Source organism: Acinonyx jubatus, chromosome A3 (assembly GCF_027475565.1).
Source record: "Acinonyx jubatus isolate Ajub_Pintada_27869175 chromosome A3, VMU_Ajub_asm_v1.0, whole genome shotgun sequence".
Lineage (NCBI taxonomy): Eukaryota > Metazoa > Chordata > Mammalia > Carnivora > Felidae > Acinonyx > Acinonyx jubatus.
The window spans coordinates 64345339-64361607 of record NC_069388.1 but is presented as its reverse complement, the minus strand read 5'-3'; the positions used below and the strand labels follow the sequence as shown (position 1 = coordinate 64361607).

The following is a 16269-nucleotide window of genomic DNA, read 5'->3' as shown; positions in this document are numbered from 1 at the left end:
CAGGTCCTTCTCCTCACGGTATAGCTCAAGCCCCATCTACCCTCAAAAGCCTGTCCTGACCGCCTGAGTCCCGAGGGCCTCTCTTGCCCATGACTTGCTCACACTTATTTCTGACTCACTGCTTGATTTACTATTATTTAACTTGTTAATGTTCACCACCCAAGTAAGGTGGAAGTTGCTAGAAAGCTAAAATAATGCTCTATCTCCATGTTCTCCATGATGCCTTGCACAAAGCAGGGTGCCACGCTCTTAAATGAATTTAACTCTCGAGAGAGTAGCGGAACGTTGGCAGCATAAGGGCAACTCAAAGACCAGACCCCAGTACGTGACAGTGACTGAGATCCTAAACTCCCTACACAAGCATTTTCCACTCATGCAAAACCCAACGTCAAGGCAAAAGAAGGGAAAGCAGTTATGTAAAGAGAAACAAACAACAAACGAAAGTCCCCTAATGTAATTATCTCCTCATGCAATTCAACCACACAAAGACCAGGACTTAAAGCTATTGCAGGACTTCTAGGGGCCTTTGTCCCATAACTATTTATACATATGTGTGAAGATACACATACGAGGATGTTTGCAGCAGCTTGAAATAGCGAGGCCGCAGAAACAAGTAAGTGTCCCTCAAGAGGGCAACGTTGAAATGACGGATGGAATGGTCATAATGTGGATTATTAAGCAGCCATTAAAAAGAATGAGGTAACTTATATATACACTGACTTGGAAATACTCTAAGATGTACTGGCAAGAAAGCAAATTACATAACAAGGCATAGACAATTTAATTAAATATTTATTGAGTGCCAAGGTATCAGACACTGTCGTAGATGCTGGGGAAATAGAAAAACAGATGGAAAAAACCTTTTGCCTTTATGGACCCTTGGAGAGAAATAAACATTATATATAAGTAATTTAGAATATTAGAAGGCGATAAGTGCCATAAAGAAAAAGCAAGCAAAGGAAGGGGATGGAAGGTAAGAGGTGAGAGCTTCAGTTTTTAAAAGGGTAGTCAGAGTAGCCCTCACAGAGGAGGTGATCACACGTGTGTGTAGGAAAGCATGGGCGTATGGGGTGGGGGGGTGTGGGCAGCTTCTAAGATGGTTCCTAATGGTCCTCCTGGTACCTATGCCCTCATGTCATTCCTTCCCATTGAGTGTGTGCTGAATGTAGGAATCTGTTCTCATGAACACAGAATGTCAAAAGTGATGGGATGTCATTTTTGAGATGAGGTTACAAAAAGCTGTGACTTCTGTTTTGGGCATCCTTGTTCACATTCTTGCTTGTTTGCTCTGAAGGAAGCCGGCTTCCGTAGTGTGAGCTGCCCTAAGGAGACACCCACGTGGCAAAGAACTGATGTCTCCAGCCAACAACCAGCAAGGACCTGGGGTTCCAACAGCCACATGAGCGAGCTTGGAAGAGATCTTCTTCCAGTCAAGCCTTCCTATGAGACCAGAGCCCCAGCTTGCCTACAAGCTCATGAGAGACTCTAAGCAAGAAGCACTTAAGCCAAGCTGCAACTGGAAAGAGACTCTGAGATAATATTGGTTGTTTTAAGCCTCTAGGTTCCAGAATAACTTGTTATGCAGCAATAGATACCTAACACAGAGTGAGCGAGCGAGTTTAGGTATCCATGCAGCAAACATACCCAAAAACATCCCTGGAAGGACCCATAGCAGTTAAGTCTTGGGATGGAAGTAGAAAGAGACCATAAAAGGTCTTTAATATCTTTTATAGAAGTTTTAAGTCTTATTGGAATCTTTTAGAGTGAGAATGACTTACATATTGCTTGTTCTTGTTTGTTTCCTTCTAAAAATACAAACAAAATTTGAAGTTATGACAAGGAGCCAAGTTGCTAGAAAAATAATAAAGGATCGACATTTTCAGAAATGATGAGAATAAAATCACTGTTGTGTGTGTTTAGTGTTTTACAAATGGCCAAAATACTTAAAAAAGAGAAGAGAAGAGAAGAGAAGAGAAGAGAAGAGAAAGAAAAGAAAAGAAAAGAAAAAAGAAAAGAAAAGAAAAGAAAAGAAAAGAGGAAGGAGGGAAGGAAGGGAAGATTCTTCCTTTCTCTGGTCTTTCTGGCTCCCCACAGCCACTCCCCAAAGTACGCCACAAAGGTGGCTCGGTTCACCATTTTCATTGCAGTTCCCAGAAGGCAGGAGGGCAGCTGAGATTAGAAGCAAGCCCAGGGTCACCAAGCCAGAGTGACTCCTGCAACTGCTCAGCCAGGAGATAATAGAACCAGGACCGAAACAGCCTCCAAGACTCTAACCCTGTGATCTCGATGGGCCACAACTCCCCTAGGTCATTTGTCCCCAAACAAATTGACCCATTCTTCATCACTTCTTGGAGAGTAAGTGATACTCTGGCTCCTTAGCCCATGAAAGCAGCCTCAGAGCAGGGCGGTTATTAAGATGGGATCTCGGAGAAAGGCAGGGAGCCCGGAGGATTCTTTGGGAATCTCCCAGCCAGACTTTCCCCCCAGGGTACCGTCACCCCTGCCTGGGGACAGAGATGCAATCAGAATGGCACATGCAGGCACAGGGGGCCCACCTCACATGGGGATGACAAAACGCCAGCGCTTCTGCAGGTCCCTGCAGGGCACACTGTGAGCAGTGTAGACGGATCTGGCTTTCTGCTGCCTTGCTCCTCAGTGCCCGATGACTTCAGGGCAGCTGTGCTGGAAGATGTGAGTGTGGGGGGATCGTGGGCAGAAGAGAAATGGAAGGCAGGCTACGAGGAAGGTGAGAATGTGTATCTTCTTTAGAGACGAAAAGAAAAATCATAAGGTATTAGGTGTCTTTCCCTCCAGGGGGACTGAGTCCATGTGTCAATGGAAAAATAAAACACAGGTGCAAAAGGGGCTGGAGAGGTTCATGGTGCAGGTGAGGTCACATAGGGGAAGCCGAGCAGTTAAAATAAAGTGAAGAATTGGGGCACCTGGGTGGCTCAGTCAGTTAAGCGTCTGACTTTGGCTCAGGTCATGATCTCGCAGTTCATGAGTTCGAGCCCCACGTTGGGCTCTGTGCTGACAGTTCAGAGCCTGGAGCCTGCCTCGGATTCTGTGCCTCCCACTTTCTCTGCCCCTCCCGCACTCATGCTCTGTCTCTCTTTGTCTCTCAAAAATTGATAAACATTTAAAAATAAAGTGAAGAACAAGGATTCACATGCATCAGGGGCTCAGTGATGCTGGCCTCTGAATGTCTGAAGCCAGTTTCTGGTCTAACAGTGGTTGGGGTGCTCAGGCAGACCCATGAATGAATCCGGAGAGAGATGCAGACTCTACGGGCACCTGAGTCCTAAGAAAAAAGAGATGAAATGTTTTGTCTGCGTACTTAGTGCTGGTGTTTTTCCACCCTTTACTAAGGAGCTCGGTTACCCAACAAGTGTTGGTGAGTGTCCTCCTTAGGGTCCAGTGCCTCCGGGCCGTGGGCGGGGAGGGGACAGCCCAGAGGACAGAGGTGGGTCCCTGTGGGTCCCTGCCTGTATCCTCCTCGTGCACTCCAGTTCTCCATCCCCCACCAGTAAAACAGGGTGGTTATGTTCCCTCTACCTGGCCGACAGAGGGACGGTCTTTAGGGGAATACACACACAACCCATGAACCCACAGGGCTCAGGCAATTTTAGGCTGAAGGGAGATTAACCAAGACAGCCCCGTGGGTCCTTCCCTGTAGACCCAAGCTCTCAAGAAAACGGTTTCACTGAAAATACGTGACCCTATTCACAGGAGGGAGACAACAAAGCTGAAGGCATGGGCCACGGGACCAGGGCCCCAGCCTAGGGGACCAAGCCAGCATGATCCAGCGAAGGTGGGAACCTGATGGAGGCTTCCAGAGCAGGAGAGGGCATGGAGCAGAGATCGGAGGCAGGTGGGGTAAGCTCTGGCCCCACAGGAACGTGCTCTAGGCCCCTGGGCAGGTCTCTAATTCCTGGTTTCTTTTTTTTTTTTTTTTTTTTTTTTTTCCAGCAATCATAGCAGCAGAACCAGACTCAGACCCAGGCAAGAGGGGCCCCTGCTCTGAATCCTGCTGGCCTCTTCAGACCATTACCCTCCCTACAGGGTAAGGGGTCCGCAGGAGCAAAAAGACATGAGGTTGAGAAAGGATCAAAAGGGAGAAGTAAACACAGGAGATCTGGAGCAAGGAAAGCATTCTGTAGATACCATGGGGGTGGATTCAGGTCACTGTACATTTGTCAAGACCCAAAGAATGTCCAACTCTAAGAGTGAATCCTAATGAAAGCTAGGGACACTGGGTCCCCAGGGTCCTACTGTGGCAATGGAGGCTGAGCCATTGTAACAAACGTACCACTGGTGGGGGGCACATTGATGGTGGGGAGGCTGTGTGTATGTGGGTGCAGGGGGTATATGGGAAGTCTCTGTACATTTCTCTCACTTTTGCTATAGACTTAAAGTTGCTCTAAAAATAGTCTGTTAATTAAGGGTGGGGGAGAGGTAGCCAGGATAGGGAAGGAGTAAGAGGGAGTGACCACACCACGGTAACAGGGGAACAGGAGAGGGGAGACCTGTGAACGTGTGCTGGGGACCCTATATTCTGACAGCCTTGGCCTTGAAGTCTGTGTGGCCTGCCTCCCATCCGCTGCTCTGGGCTCCTGGGAACAGGTATCCTTGCTGTAGGTAGCCTCACTGTCCCCTTCCTCTGCTTGAGCTGGCATGAGAGCGTTTCCTGCCAAAACAGCTGAATACACGTCCCTGAGTCCTGCCTTCTTCTAGGGTCATCCAGGGACCCTACAGCCCTGGCAGTGACATCTGGGTGCCTGGGAGGCTTTCTTAAGATGTCAATATTTATGAGATGATGGTATTTTCATTTAGATTCCCCACATTGATCAGTCAGTAATATATTTACTGAAACCCAGACATGGCCTTATCAGAGTGGCATCCAAAGCAGCGCTGTGCTTCCCGGCAACCCCACTCAACAGTCTCTAAAAGCGTCACTCCTCTGCCAACAACACTCGAGAGTCCTGCTCCGCTCACTCCCTCCTCTTCCACTGTTTTGATGTCACTTAGTGTCAAGAAGGATTTCGGGCAGGCCCTGCTTCTTTGTCTCAGGGTCGTGTGCGGGAATGCTGGTCTGAAAGTCTGGAGAGCTCACCCAGGACAGATGTGTGGACAGCCAGAACTTCCTCCTGCCCCTAATCAGGGTGCCCTCGGTCTCCAGCATAGCCGCTTCCAACCTGCACCACCTCGCACACCCTCCACCCACTCCTTACCTCGACTTCGAAAGGGATCTCCTCGTTCAGAAGACAAGGGGACTCTCGCGCAATGCCCTCAACAGAGTCAGAACTTAAAGGGTCACCTTGTGTCCTCACCTCCTACCCCTGACACAGGAAACACATCCGCACCTGTGCCTGGCCTCGAGGCTTCCTGTCCACCTGGCAGGAGGGGTGTCCATCTTTCTCCCCAAGGCCCACTCCTCTCCCTCCCAGCTCACTAATCTCTCCTATTCTCACAGTCTTTTCCCTCATTACCTTTTTTAAAAACATTCTGAAAATACTTCATCTACAGCCTCCACACTTGGCCTTCAATCCCACCAAGACACCTCCTGTCAGGAGGTCACTAGAGGCCGCCTGAGAGTTAAATCCAACTCTATGTTCTACTTCTTACCTTGAATGACCTCTTGGAAACATCTGGCGCCACTTATCACTTCCTTTGAACATTTTTAAATACTCTCTCCCTCTTTGTCTTCCGCGATGCCTTTCCTCAAGACCTTTCCTCCTACCTTTGAAGTCCCGCCATAGCCTCTGCAGGCTCATCCTCGAATGCTGGTAACCTTCCTCCCCCAAACCTCAGGGTGTTACCCTCTCTCTCGACGCTCAGGTTCTTCCAGGGATGAACTTTATAGCTTTAAGTACTACCTACTATACCTTTAACTACTACATTGACAAATCCCAAGTCTGGATGCTCACCATAGCCTTCACCCCAAATTTCAATGAGAACGCCCAAAAGTTAGCTCTGGTAGATTTCACACAGGCACCTCAAAGGTAATATGTCCTCAACTCAACTCCACCATCTTTGCCTCTAGCCTGATCTCCTCTCCTATTTCCTCTCAGCGAATGGTGTCACTGCCCTCCCAGTTGGATCTGGTCACACATCCAATAAATCACTCCTCAGTATCTCTTAAGTTACTCTCCTTCTCTTTATTCCCTCTACACCTATAAACTTTGTTTCCAGTCCTCATAATTTCTCATTGGGATCCTTCAATGACCGGCCTGTTCATGGCCTCCAGTTTCCTTTTTATCCTTTACCTTTAATTTTTCCATAGTGGGAATTTATTAATAATATATTCAGTACAAATCCCAACAGTTCATGAATGTCCAATGCTGCATGCCAACTGGACCAGCCCATGAAACTAAGCACTCCATTCAGATCCCCAGAGCATGTTCCCTCCTCCCCACATTATTATGTATTGTTACCCATCTCATCCGAACAGAAGACAATTCATGAGCAGGACAACAGGAAACAGAGGAAGGAAGTCGAGGCTCAAGAGTCAAGGTTCAAACCTTATTTTTACTCATAAGCGGTGTGGCATGAGCAAGTTACTTAGTTGCTGAGCCTCAGGGTCATAGGAATAATATCACCTATGGAACAGACCTATGAAGGATCAATAAGACGTCTTAGGTGATAGGGTCCTAACATGGCTCCTCCCAAGAGTAAGCTCGGAACCATGGATCGTGACAAGGTATTACTTCTTTCGGGTCCTCTCTCCAGAAATATTTCTTTCTCCTCTGCTCCAACCTATCTTTTCCTTAAATTATTTCTACACTTTTATAGACTCATCGTGTTGCTCTGCCTTGTTCATGGTCCTGATGGAAGAAGCACACCTCCCCCCTCCACATCCGCTCTGTGGAGTTTCTTTGGCCGCCATCTGCACGGCGATTGTTTAACAAATTCACAAGTAACTAATAAGAGCCAAATAAGGGTTTGGGCTCAGTCCTCTGGCCAGACCTGGAACTTACTGGGGAACAAAGATTTTTCAAAAAGGAGACCAAGGGGACACACGAGTACGGAAGGGTGAGGGCCGGGCATGGGGCGCCTTACCTTTGCACTGCAAACCCTGCCGTAAGAGGCCCCAGAGCAAGGACCCACAGTGGTCGCAGAAGGTGGGGACCTTGTAGTTGTGGATACCAAACTTGTGGGGCATGTTGACGCTGAACCGCTGGGAGCCCACCTGCAGGGACGGCAAAACACAGGGTCACTGCCAAGCTCATTCACAGCCCGGCGTGCTTAGTGCTGGAGCTCCCAGAAGGCATGACCGCTGAAGGGGGCCAGGTCCGAGCGGGGCTCTGGAAGCTTCCCTGACAAACGAGGTGAAGAGAACCTCCCTGGACCTCTGCTCCTGATGCCTGTAACTCATTCTCCACCTATCGGTTTGACCTTGCGAGGGCAGGCCTGCTCCCCTGTGTGGTCCCTCCAGGACCGCAGGCTTCAAACTCTCACGGTGCACAGCACCCACTTCGTACCTCATGTTTTGGCTTTTGAGGAGATGTCGCCGTGTGCTTTTCAATGTCGCTTTGGGCATGGAAGCTGCACCTGGGCAGTCTTTCAGCAGCTTGATGGTGGGCAGATTCCATAAACACCCTGAAAACCCAGCACAGCTGTGGAGACTGTCGGCCATCCATTGGGACAATCACTGTGGTACGGAATGCTAATGCAGAGTTGTGACCACTACGGGCACTAAGCTACCAGTGCTGGCCACAGGCCAGGCACTACCATCACAGTGAAGCCTCACCAGCACCTACGGGCTAGATGCCATCATTAGCCTGAGTTTACAGACGGGGAAGTTAAGGCAGCGTGAGATTAAGAAGCATGCCTGGAAGCTGAGGAGTGGCAGAGCCAGGATTTGATGCCCACAAGTGTGAATTCAGAGCCCAGGCCTTTTAACTACTCTGTTGCCACTTACCCGTTACTGAAAAGGGGTAAAGACAAGGTGGCAAGACGGATGGGGAAGGACTGGAGGATGAGTCGGGGAACCTGATCTGCAGGCCTGGGTCTGCCACCAACCAGTTGTGAGGTCTTGGACAAGTTCCGTGACTTCATGGGGCTGCAGATTCCTTACCTGGGCAAATAAGGACAGCACCCCCTATCCCACCTAATGTCACAGGGCTGTGGGGTGGACAAGACACACGGAAATGAGGGGTCATCAGCATGGTCCACCATTTTGGGTCTCCTGTGCCCCTCCGTGGAGCCACTCTCCACCTATGTCCCTAGCAAAGCAGCCACATAAACCAGGTCCCCCTCAAAACGGGCAGGGACCAACACCTGAGACCCCATGGACTGGGAAGAAAGTCGCTCTTGTTACATTGGGAATCAGGGGGTACAAAGCAGGCCGCAAAGAAGCTGTCCTTGGCTCGCTGCGTACTGGTGAATGAAAGGCCCCCATGGGGGGGGGAGCATCAAACGGGGGAAAGCGAGACACAGACATGACAAAGGTGTGGATGCAGACTTGAGCACAAATGTGGAGGCGTGCCTGTGCACACGCACACGCACTCAGGGTCACTCGCCTTCGCAGCAAGGCACAGAAAGTCTGATTCTTCCAGTGGGCCAGAATTTTACTGACCCCAGCTAGAGACACATGGGCTATCAATTAGGGTCTTGCCCCAGTACAAGATCCCCTGATTTACTGAAAACAATTGCGCCCACCCCTCCTTAGATGCATAGCTTAGGTGTATGTATTAGTGAATATAGTCACCTCACCTCTATGTGTGCCTGCCCACCCCGAAGGATGTACATCATTGTACCCACCCTCTTCCTGCAAATGCTGAAGAATGTGGTGGACCTACGTGGAGAACAGGGTCGTGGTTCCCAGGATGAGCCTCACAGGGATATGGGTGACAGACACAGGTGAAGAGATGGGGAAGTATCCAGGAACTAGGAAGTTCAGGGAGGGGTGGGGAGAGCTGTGTGACTCTCAGCTGGGCTCCCTAAGGACCTGAAGGTGTCGGAGAATGGTGGGAGGTGGGTGGGGCACGTGCAAGAGCCACAGAATCAGAGAGGCTGCGAAACGGGCACGAGAGCGCACGCATCAGGGCCCAGCTGTGCACACACCACTCTACCAAGGAAGACTAGAAACGGGCGAGCGAAACCAACCCGGAGCTCATGGGGAGGAAGAAAAGAGCAGAAAGACAAAACTGGAAGGTTAAAAAGTGAAGGAGGGAAGGTAACACGAAGGAGAGCTTTCCTTGGTCACCACGCTCAGAAGTGCGGGGAGAGGGGTGTCAGGAGTGCTAACCCCCGGATGCAAAACAGGGAGAGAACACCAGCTGGGTGCTCACGGTGTCCAAGTTCCAAAGCATCTGATCAGAGGAAGACCCTAGACATTTGGTGTTTAAAGCTACGTGTGTGCACGTGTGTATGCACATGCAGGCAGTTATGGGGGGAGAAATGAGCTCGAAGGATGCTCCCCAGCAGTGCTATATTGGGCAGAGGGCATGTCGGTCGCCCAGGTATGCTGCAGTACACCAGTGCTAAGGGAGACCGGTCCTGGGAGCAGCGGCCCACAGCCCCCGTCCTCAAGCCTTGACAACTTATCTCCCTTGGGAGACCCGCCGAGTGTGGGAACACACCTCACCGGTGACTTCGATTCACTGCCAATATGCCAGGAAAGACAGAAGAACTCGGTCACAGACTAAGCTGCTGTGGGTATTTCAAATCTCAACCCTCTAACCCTCATGGCCGAGGGCTCATGTGAGACTTCTTCTCTCCAAGGAGACAGGAAAAAGCTGGAGAAATATCCAGGGGCTCTCAGTGGATGAAACCTGTGAGATCCTGGAGGGCAGGAGTTGTGTGTTCCTCCTGGTTCTGAGGGACATGTACAGTAGCTGGTATACAGGCAGTGCTCAGAGGACTGTCCAGAGGAAGGAACAGAGATGGACAGCGAGCCAGCCATGTATCTCTCATTTACTAGAAGAGTAACAAGGGTGACAATCTATTCGGGTTACGATCCTGGTGCCGGAGCCAGGAGGCCCAGGTAGGGACGACCTGCAGTTTCCACCATGACAGTAAAGCTCCTGCAAACAACTTCAGTGCCCTGGGCTGCCTGCCCCTTGGGGACATGGAAAGTTCTACCCTGGGCTGCCTGCCCCTCGGGGACATGGAAGACTTCACCCAAGCTTTGTCCCTTGCTGCTTTCTGGAGACCGCGTGAAAGCAAAGGGAAATGAAAGATAGGAGATGCTTCAGATGCAAGGATGCCATTTGGTTGAATTATTTAAGGAGTAGAAGGTCCTGTAAGTCATTCCTTTTGGAAGACACATTAAAAATCCACTTGATTATGAAGCCACCGAGGGTCTCTCTGACCCCCAATTCTAATGTCCTATGATTATAACTGTATTTATTTCACCAAGAATTAAAAGCATGCCTTTGAAATCAACTGTTGTGAACACAGATAACATCCAAACTCTCAGTCACGCTCTTCTCCCACTTGCTTAGTTAGGAGGACTCTACCTTCACTGTTGAATCACCTTGCTTCCTTACCCCTAGCGACCTTCCCTAATAACCAATCCAATACTAGTTGGTAAGGATAAGAGACAATGAAGTCTGGCGGTCAAGGGCTCAGACTCTTCTAGAACAGACCATCTGGGTTTGAATGGGGCTCTTTCACATAGCAGCTGTGTGATCTGGGGCCAATTAATTTGACCCCTCTGTGCTTCTACTCTCTTTGTTGCAAAATGAAGATGGTAAGTGCATTGATCTCATTAAAACTGTTATGAGATTAAATAATATTCGATGAAGTACTGAAATCGGGACATGGGAAGTATCCAGTGAATGTTGGCTCTTATTATTACTGTGGCTATTTCCACCTCCTTAGTGTTTCTTGGGTCTGCTGCTTCTACTCCGTTCCCCCATCACCTCATAAAGAAAGGTCCCTGCTTGTGCATTGTCTCACACTGTTTATAAACAGTGTGGAGCTACTGACATGTCAGCTAGCTACTTTTCCGTTCCAATGAGATAATGACATAAACCAATTCACATTTTCCTCACAGGCTTTAGCTCTGGGGTCACACGGCTCTTGGCACAACGTCCAGAGACGCAAACCTGACTCTGAGCCACGCTCATTCTGCAGAGTGTGCCTCACGCTGGAAGGCTGTAGACAACTGCTTTAATTTTGATCAAACACAATGAAGAAAGCAAGGAGAGCTCAGAGAGATAAGGATTTTCTCAGGGAACCTGGAGGAGGCAGGGGAGGGTGGGAGTGGCAGAGAAGAAAGCCCAGAATTTCAATGTTAGAAATAGTTACCTCGTCGGGAGTTTCCTGTTTCTTTAATCCCGCACACTTCGTAATTATGAGCTCATGGCATCGCTTGTGGACCACGCAAGTGCAAACTGCAAACAGCAAAAAACGGAAGGCTGAGCAACAAGTGGGGGGTAGGGAGGTGCCCAACCCAAGATTCAGCTCTGAGCAGAGGGCTGAGGGGAGCCACGCCCCTTCTGTCACCAAGTCTTAAAGTAATATCCTGGCTGAAGCCCTTCGTGCTTCGTCATTTCAAAGCACTTTGCCATCAGAGCCATTAGGGTTTCCTAAATGCTCTGGAGAAGAATGCACCACTCACACCCAGAGGGCGTCAGCACTTTTCTCTAGTTCCAGAAGTACCGATCAATTTCCCTGCTTCTTTACGCCAAGGTCAGGGAACAGTTTCCCTTCCGTGAAGCAGGTCTATTAAAGGTACTGCAGCAGCCTTGTGGTCCACTCTGGAACGTCAATGTTGCGATAGCAAACACTGCAGCAGGGGAATGGATGTCTTGTGGCACAGGAGTTCCTAAGCTTTTTGATCTGGCTGTGCCCTTACGTGCCGAACATTTTTGTTTAATTTCATAGCGGCCTGTAGCTGTGTCATCAGTGTCATGGGGCAGTGTGGTGGAAGAGGTAAGCAACTGTTTGTACACGTGATACCCTAAGGACATGGGAAGGTCCAAAAGAACCTATCCAAGTTCCCCAGGGGTGAGACCCAACTTAACCAGTGGCTGACATGACCACAAGCGCATATCCACCCTCCAGTCCTAGACAACCTGACCTAGCATTTTTGCCAAAGAACCAGAAATAAACAATCTGCAGTAACTTCAAGTGAGTCTTAAATGCTTAAGAGCTAAAGATTCCACAGTAGACACTAAAAAAAGAGAATCAGCAAGGGCCATTGGGTGATAGGAGTGAAACGAGGTGAGGGAACTTCTCCAGGGAGCGAGAGAAGGAGGGAGCAGACAGGAGACACAAAGCCCAGCTCCTTGTAGAGTGGGGCCTCCAAAGGGCACTATTGTGTCTCACCAGGAAAGATGCTAAGACCCCTAGGACACCTGGAGACGGGTGGCACCCCCAGGTACTCTGCTCTCATATGTGAATGCAGGAGCCAGGGCCAGGCAGGGACAAAGAAAAGCAGGGTCTTGCTTCTCACAGAGGGACCATAAGCAGGCAAACAGTATGGAGCCTTCAAATGTTGTCAAACCCAGCACACGCTTCCCGTGTCACTGATCCCGATAGGCCTGTGGGCCCCCAAGGATTTAGTTCATACAATGTCTCTTACCTTGACACTGGTATCCCTGCTTTCCTATGACACCCCTGAAAAGAAGAATACAACCTTTTAATAAAATTTAGCAGGTCAAAAACCATACAAAGCCACCCCATTCTGGCCACCACCCACAATGCACTGAGTACACGGGAGGACCAGCTAGTGGTTTCACGCCCACTTGCAGGGTGCTTTAAAATCGGCATCAGAGGGTAGACCCAGTGCTTGGGATGAATATAGAGTTTGGTCAGTATCAGGTCTTGGCTCCCTAGACAAACAGCCATTCCAGTGGGGCCATTAGTGTTCTGGAAAGCCACAAAGACTCTGTCTGCTCAAGGCAGGCCTTGATTAGTCAAACGTGCTGTTCCTTGTGGGTAATCATGTAGGCAGGCTGCAGCTTATAGATACATTTCCTGGGCATTCCAGAAGCAGTCAAGAGTTCCAGGTCAGCCTGTGGCCAGGACTAGGGGTTCAGTGTACTCTGTGGTGAAGGCCAATGTTAGAGGTTCCCTCCATGGCAGGCGTAGGGTTCCCTGGAGCAGGGTTTGGGTCAGCATGGATGGACAAGATGGACCATCTGGACCAATGGACACAGAACAATCCAACCAACCTGGCCTGGGCCCTGTCCTCAGTGAACCACCACCAAATGGCCAGGGGGCAATCTGCAATTCCCAGCCCAGCAAGAGCAGCCAGACGCCACTTGGGGGCAGTGCCTCAGGAAGCCTAGAGCCCCGTGGAGCTCACCATGGGCTCAGAGGAGAGCCGAATCCATAAATCTCAGCACTCACAGCCTACTCCCTCCAAACACACAACTTATGACCGAAATACAGAAAATGGAGGTCAGAGGGCAGAAGCAGCCTTGGGGGTGAAATGTATCTGTGGGTGGGAGTGGGGTGTTATTTCTGCTTCCATCGAGTCGAGTTTGCTCTGATCTGCACCGCCTCAGATGCCCATGCCAACCTCGGTGGCTAGTCCTGGAAAACCACAAGGACAAGACAAGCCACTCCTGGACACCTTGGGAATCCGGGGGGTCCTCAGAGTCCAATTCAAACATCCCCTGGCATGATCCATGCTGCAGACTGGCCTCACTCTTTCTCCGCCACACAGGATCCAAGTATACTGGCAAACTTCAAGAGCTCAGAGAGGTTGCCAGAAAGGCTGGTGGGATGTCAGAAAAAGCTTTCCGTCGGGCCTCTGACACTTCATACCTGGGGGATGCCAGACTAGTCTTGTTTTCATTTCTGAGCCTCAGCACTGTTGTTAATGAACTGGGTTTGATAATACAAAGCTTGTAGGACACTGGGAAGATTGAATTAGACATTTTCAGTGCCTAAGAGAAAGGCTGGCACATGGTAGGTATTCCTTAAAATCCCCCCTCCAATACCCAAGCAAGTGCCCCTTATCCTTCTCCACTTCCTCAAAAGGCCTACAACCTGTCTCTGCCTACCAAATCCCAGCCATCATGAAAAAAGAAATGCCACCTCCTCTAGGAAGCCTTCCCTGAGCACTCCAGCCGATGCTCTTCTCTCACTCCTCTGAAATCTGGCCACCCTGGTAGCACCACTGTTAGAACAGTTATTAACAACTGCTTGGAATTACAGGTATTGGCAATCAAGTATTTTTTAGGCTTTATAATGGAAAAACTCAGATGTATACAAAAATAAAGAGATAAATGTAACGGGTCTATCACCCACCTCCAACAATGATCAACACGTGGCCAGTATTATGTCCTTTACCCCAAGCCCCTGTCCTCTCCTTCCAGATCATTTTTAAACAAATCCCAGACACATGATTTGTAAATAATTAAGCTTGTGTCTCTAAAAGAGAAGGATTCTTAAAAAAAAAATACATCACAATATACCATTACTAGTTATAAACTTTTAACTCCTTAAACGTGATATGTGATATGATTCTAAGTATTAAGTCACCAGGAACCATGGTTTGTTCTTCCCATTTATCTCCCCTTCCCAAGCACTAAACATTCATTTAGCCTTCCAGAAAAGTCTTCTCCAATCAAATAGAGGACATAAAGCACATCAGCGCTTTAAAAATAAAGTTTCTATTCTCCGACACCGCTTCCCCGACTCCTTGCCTCAGAGAAGGCATAGCTAGAAGTTCCCGGGAGAGAGGGCCTTACCAGATAAAATCTCTGCAGTGAGAGCAGTAGGTGGGCTGCCGAAGGTAGGTGGCCATGAACTTGTGGCCGTTGACCTGGTGGACCCTGCGCCTGACGGCCCCCTGCCGCTTCCTGGGCCGCATGCGCTCCCTGAACACTCGCTCTTCATTGTCTTTAGGGGCTGGGGAAGGACAAGGGCAGAGAAGAAAACACAATCTGGGTTAGCACACCTCACAAGAGACCGCCCACCCCACTCTCGGTGCCTGGAGTGGGAGAGGCGTGGGGGCAGCATTCACCGGCTGAGGGGCTCCGGGGTCTGAGCCTCACTGCCCAGCCCCAGCAAGGGAGCACCACTCAGGGCAGGAAGGCCCAAAGTGTGCCTTTCCCTGCACCAGTGGCGCCCTCCAAATCCATCCCAATCCCAGTCCTGCCCTGGTCCTGTGGCTGCTCCATCCCCCGGCTGCAAGGGTGTGGGAACCCACAGGCTCAAGCTTTATTGAGCTTTATTGCAGCTTCTTGCAGTGTGACCTTAGACAGCGGCGTTTCCCTGCCTGGAGCCTCTGAAGGCCTGGCCCTCTGTAAATGGGAATAACAGTGCTGAAAACACAGGGTGCTGTGGAGTCGGTGGTGTGAGCCCTCTGCACCCAGCTGCCTGGCCCAGAGAAGCAGCCACCAAATCTGACTTTTCTTCCTTCCCCTCTTCCAGCCTAGGACAACCAGGAGCCTTTTCCCGAAGGTCAAAAGGAAAGGGAAATATAACACTGTAAGAGCGGTTTTCCAGAAGGCTCAAGACCCACCACCGTGGACTTGAAGACCTCACTGGAGACAAAAGGACTGTCCCCATTTCTTCCTTCCTTCCACAGGAGAGGTTGCTGCAAACCTAAGTAAGTCCTGCAAGGGGGCTAATAAATGACAACAACAATAATAGTGATTGTTATGGACTGAATGCTTATGTCTCCCCCCTCCCCAACTCACATGCTGATGCTCTACCTGCCAATGAGATGCGTTCATGATGGTGGGATTCCCAGGATGGGGTTAGTGCCCTTAGAAGAGGAAGAGATGTGAGCTCTCTATTTTATGAAGACACAGCAAGAAGGTGGGTGTCTACAAGGTGGGAAGAGGGCCCTCACCTGACCATGCTGGCACCTTGATCTCAGACTCACAGCCTCCAAAACTATGAGAAATACATTTCCACTGTCGAAACCACCCCGTCTATGGCATTTTGTCATGGGAGCCCAGCAGATTAGTACAATGATAATAACGGCTAATGCTCACAGAGGGCTTACTCTGGTGGCAGGTGCTCACTGAATCCTTACAACCACCCTTTCTTGAGGATACTGATAGCATCCCCCCTTCATAGGTGTGCCAACTGAGGAATAGAGAGTTCACGTCTCCTGTTCTCGCGAACACAGCTACCAAGTGGTGGAGCCCAGGTTCTAACCCAGACAGCGGGGAGAAGCCACCGTTCCACTGTCCACACATTGCTTTGGGGGACAGCCCACTTTCCCAACAGCAAAGCCTCAAAGCTCTCATAACACAAGGGCTGAGTTGCCTTTAGCTTCTCCGAGGGTAGGGAAGGTAGGCTCTACTCTCCTGCCTGGTTCCCAGTACTACTGCAGGCCCTGGAAGGTCGCCT

General features: G+C 49.8%; 1 protein-coding gene across 6 annotated transcripts in view; it reads right to left on the bottom strand.

Moving 5' to 3' along the window:
- The window catches only part of PRKCE (protein kinase C epsilon), a 494970-nt gene that overhangs the window by 168585 nt on the left and 310116 nt on the right, over positions 1 to 16269 (bottom strand). For all 6 annotated transcript variants that reach the window (XM_027072535.2, XM_027072536.2, XM_053200551.1 and 3 more), the window contains 4 exons: positions 14655 to 14814; positions 12536 to 12570; positions 11257 to 11342; positions 7060 to 7189 (listed from right to left, as the gene is read on the bottom strand). In XM_027072535.2, coding sequence (XP_026928336.2) covers positions 7060 to 7189; positions 11257 to 11342; positions 12536 to 12570; positions 14655 to 14814 — 411 coding nt within the window. The remainder of the gene's footprint in view (positions 1 to 7059; positions 7190 to 11256; positions 11343 to 12535; positions 12571 to 14654; positions 14815 to 16269) is intronic.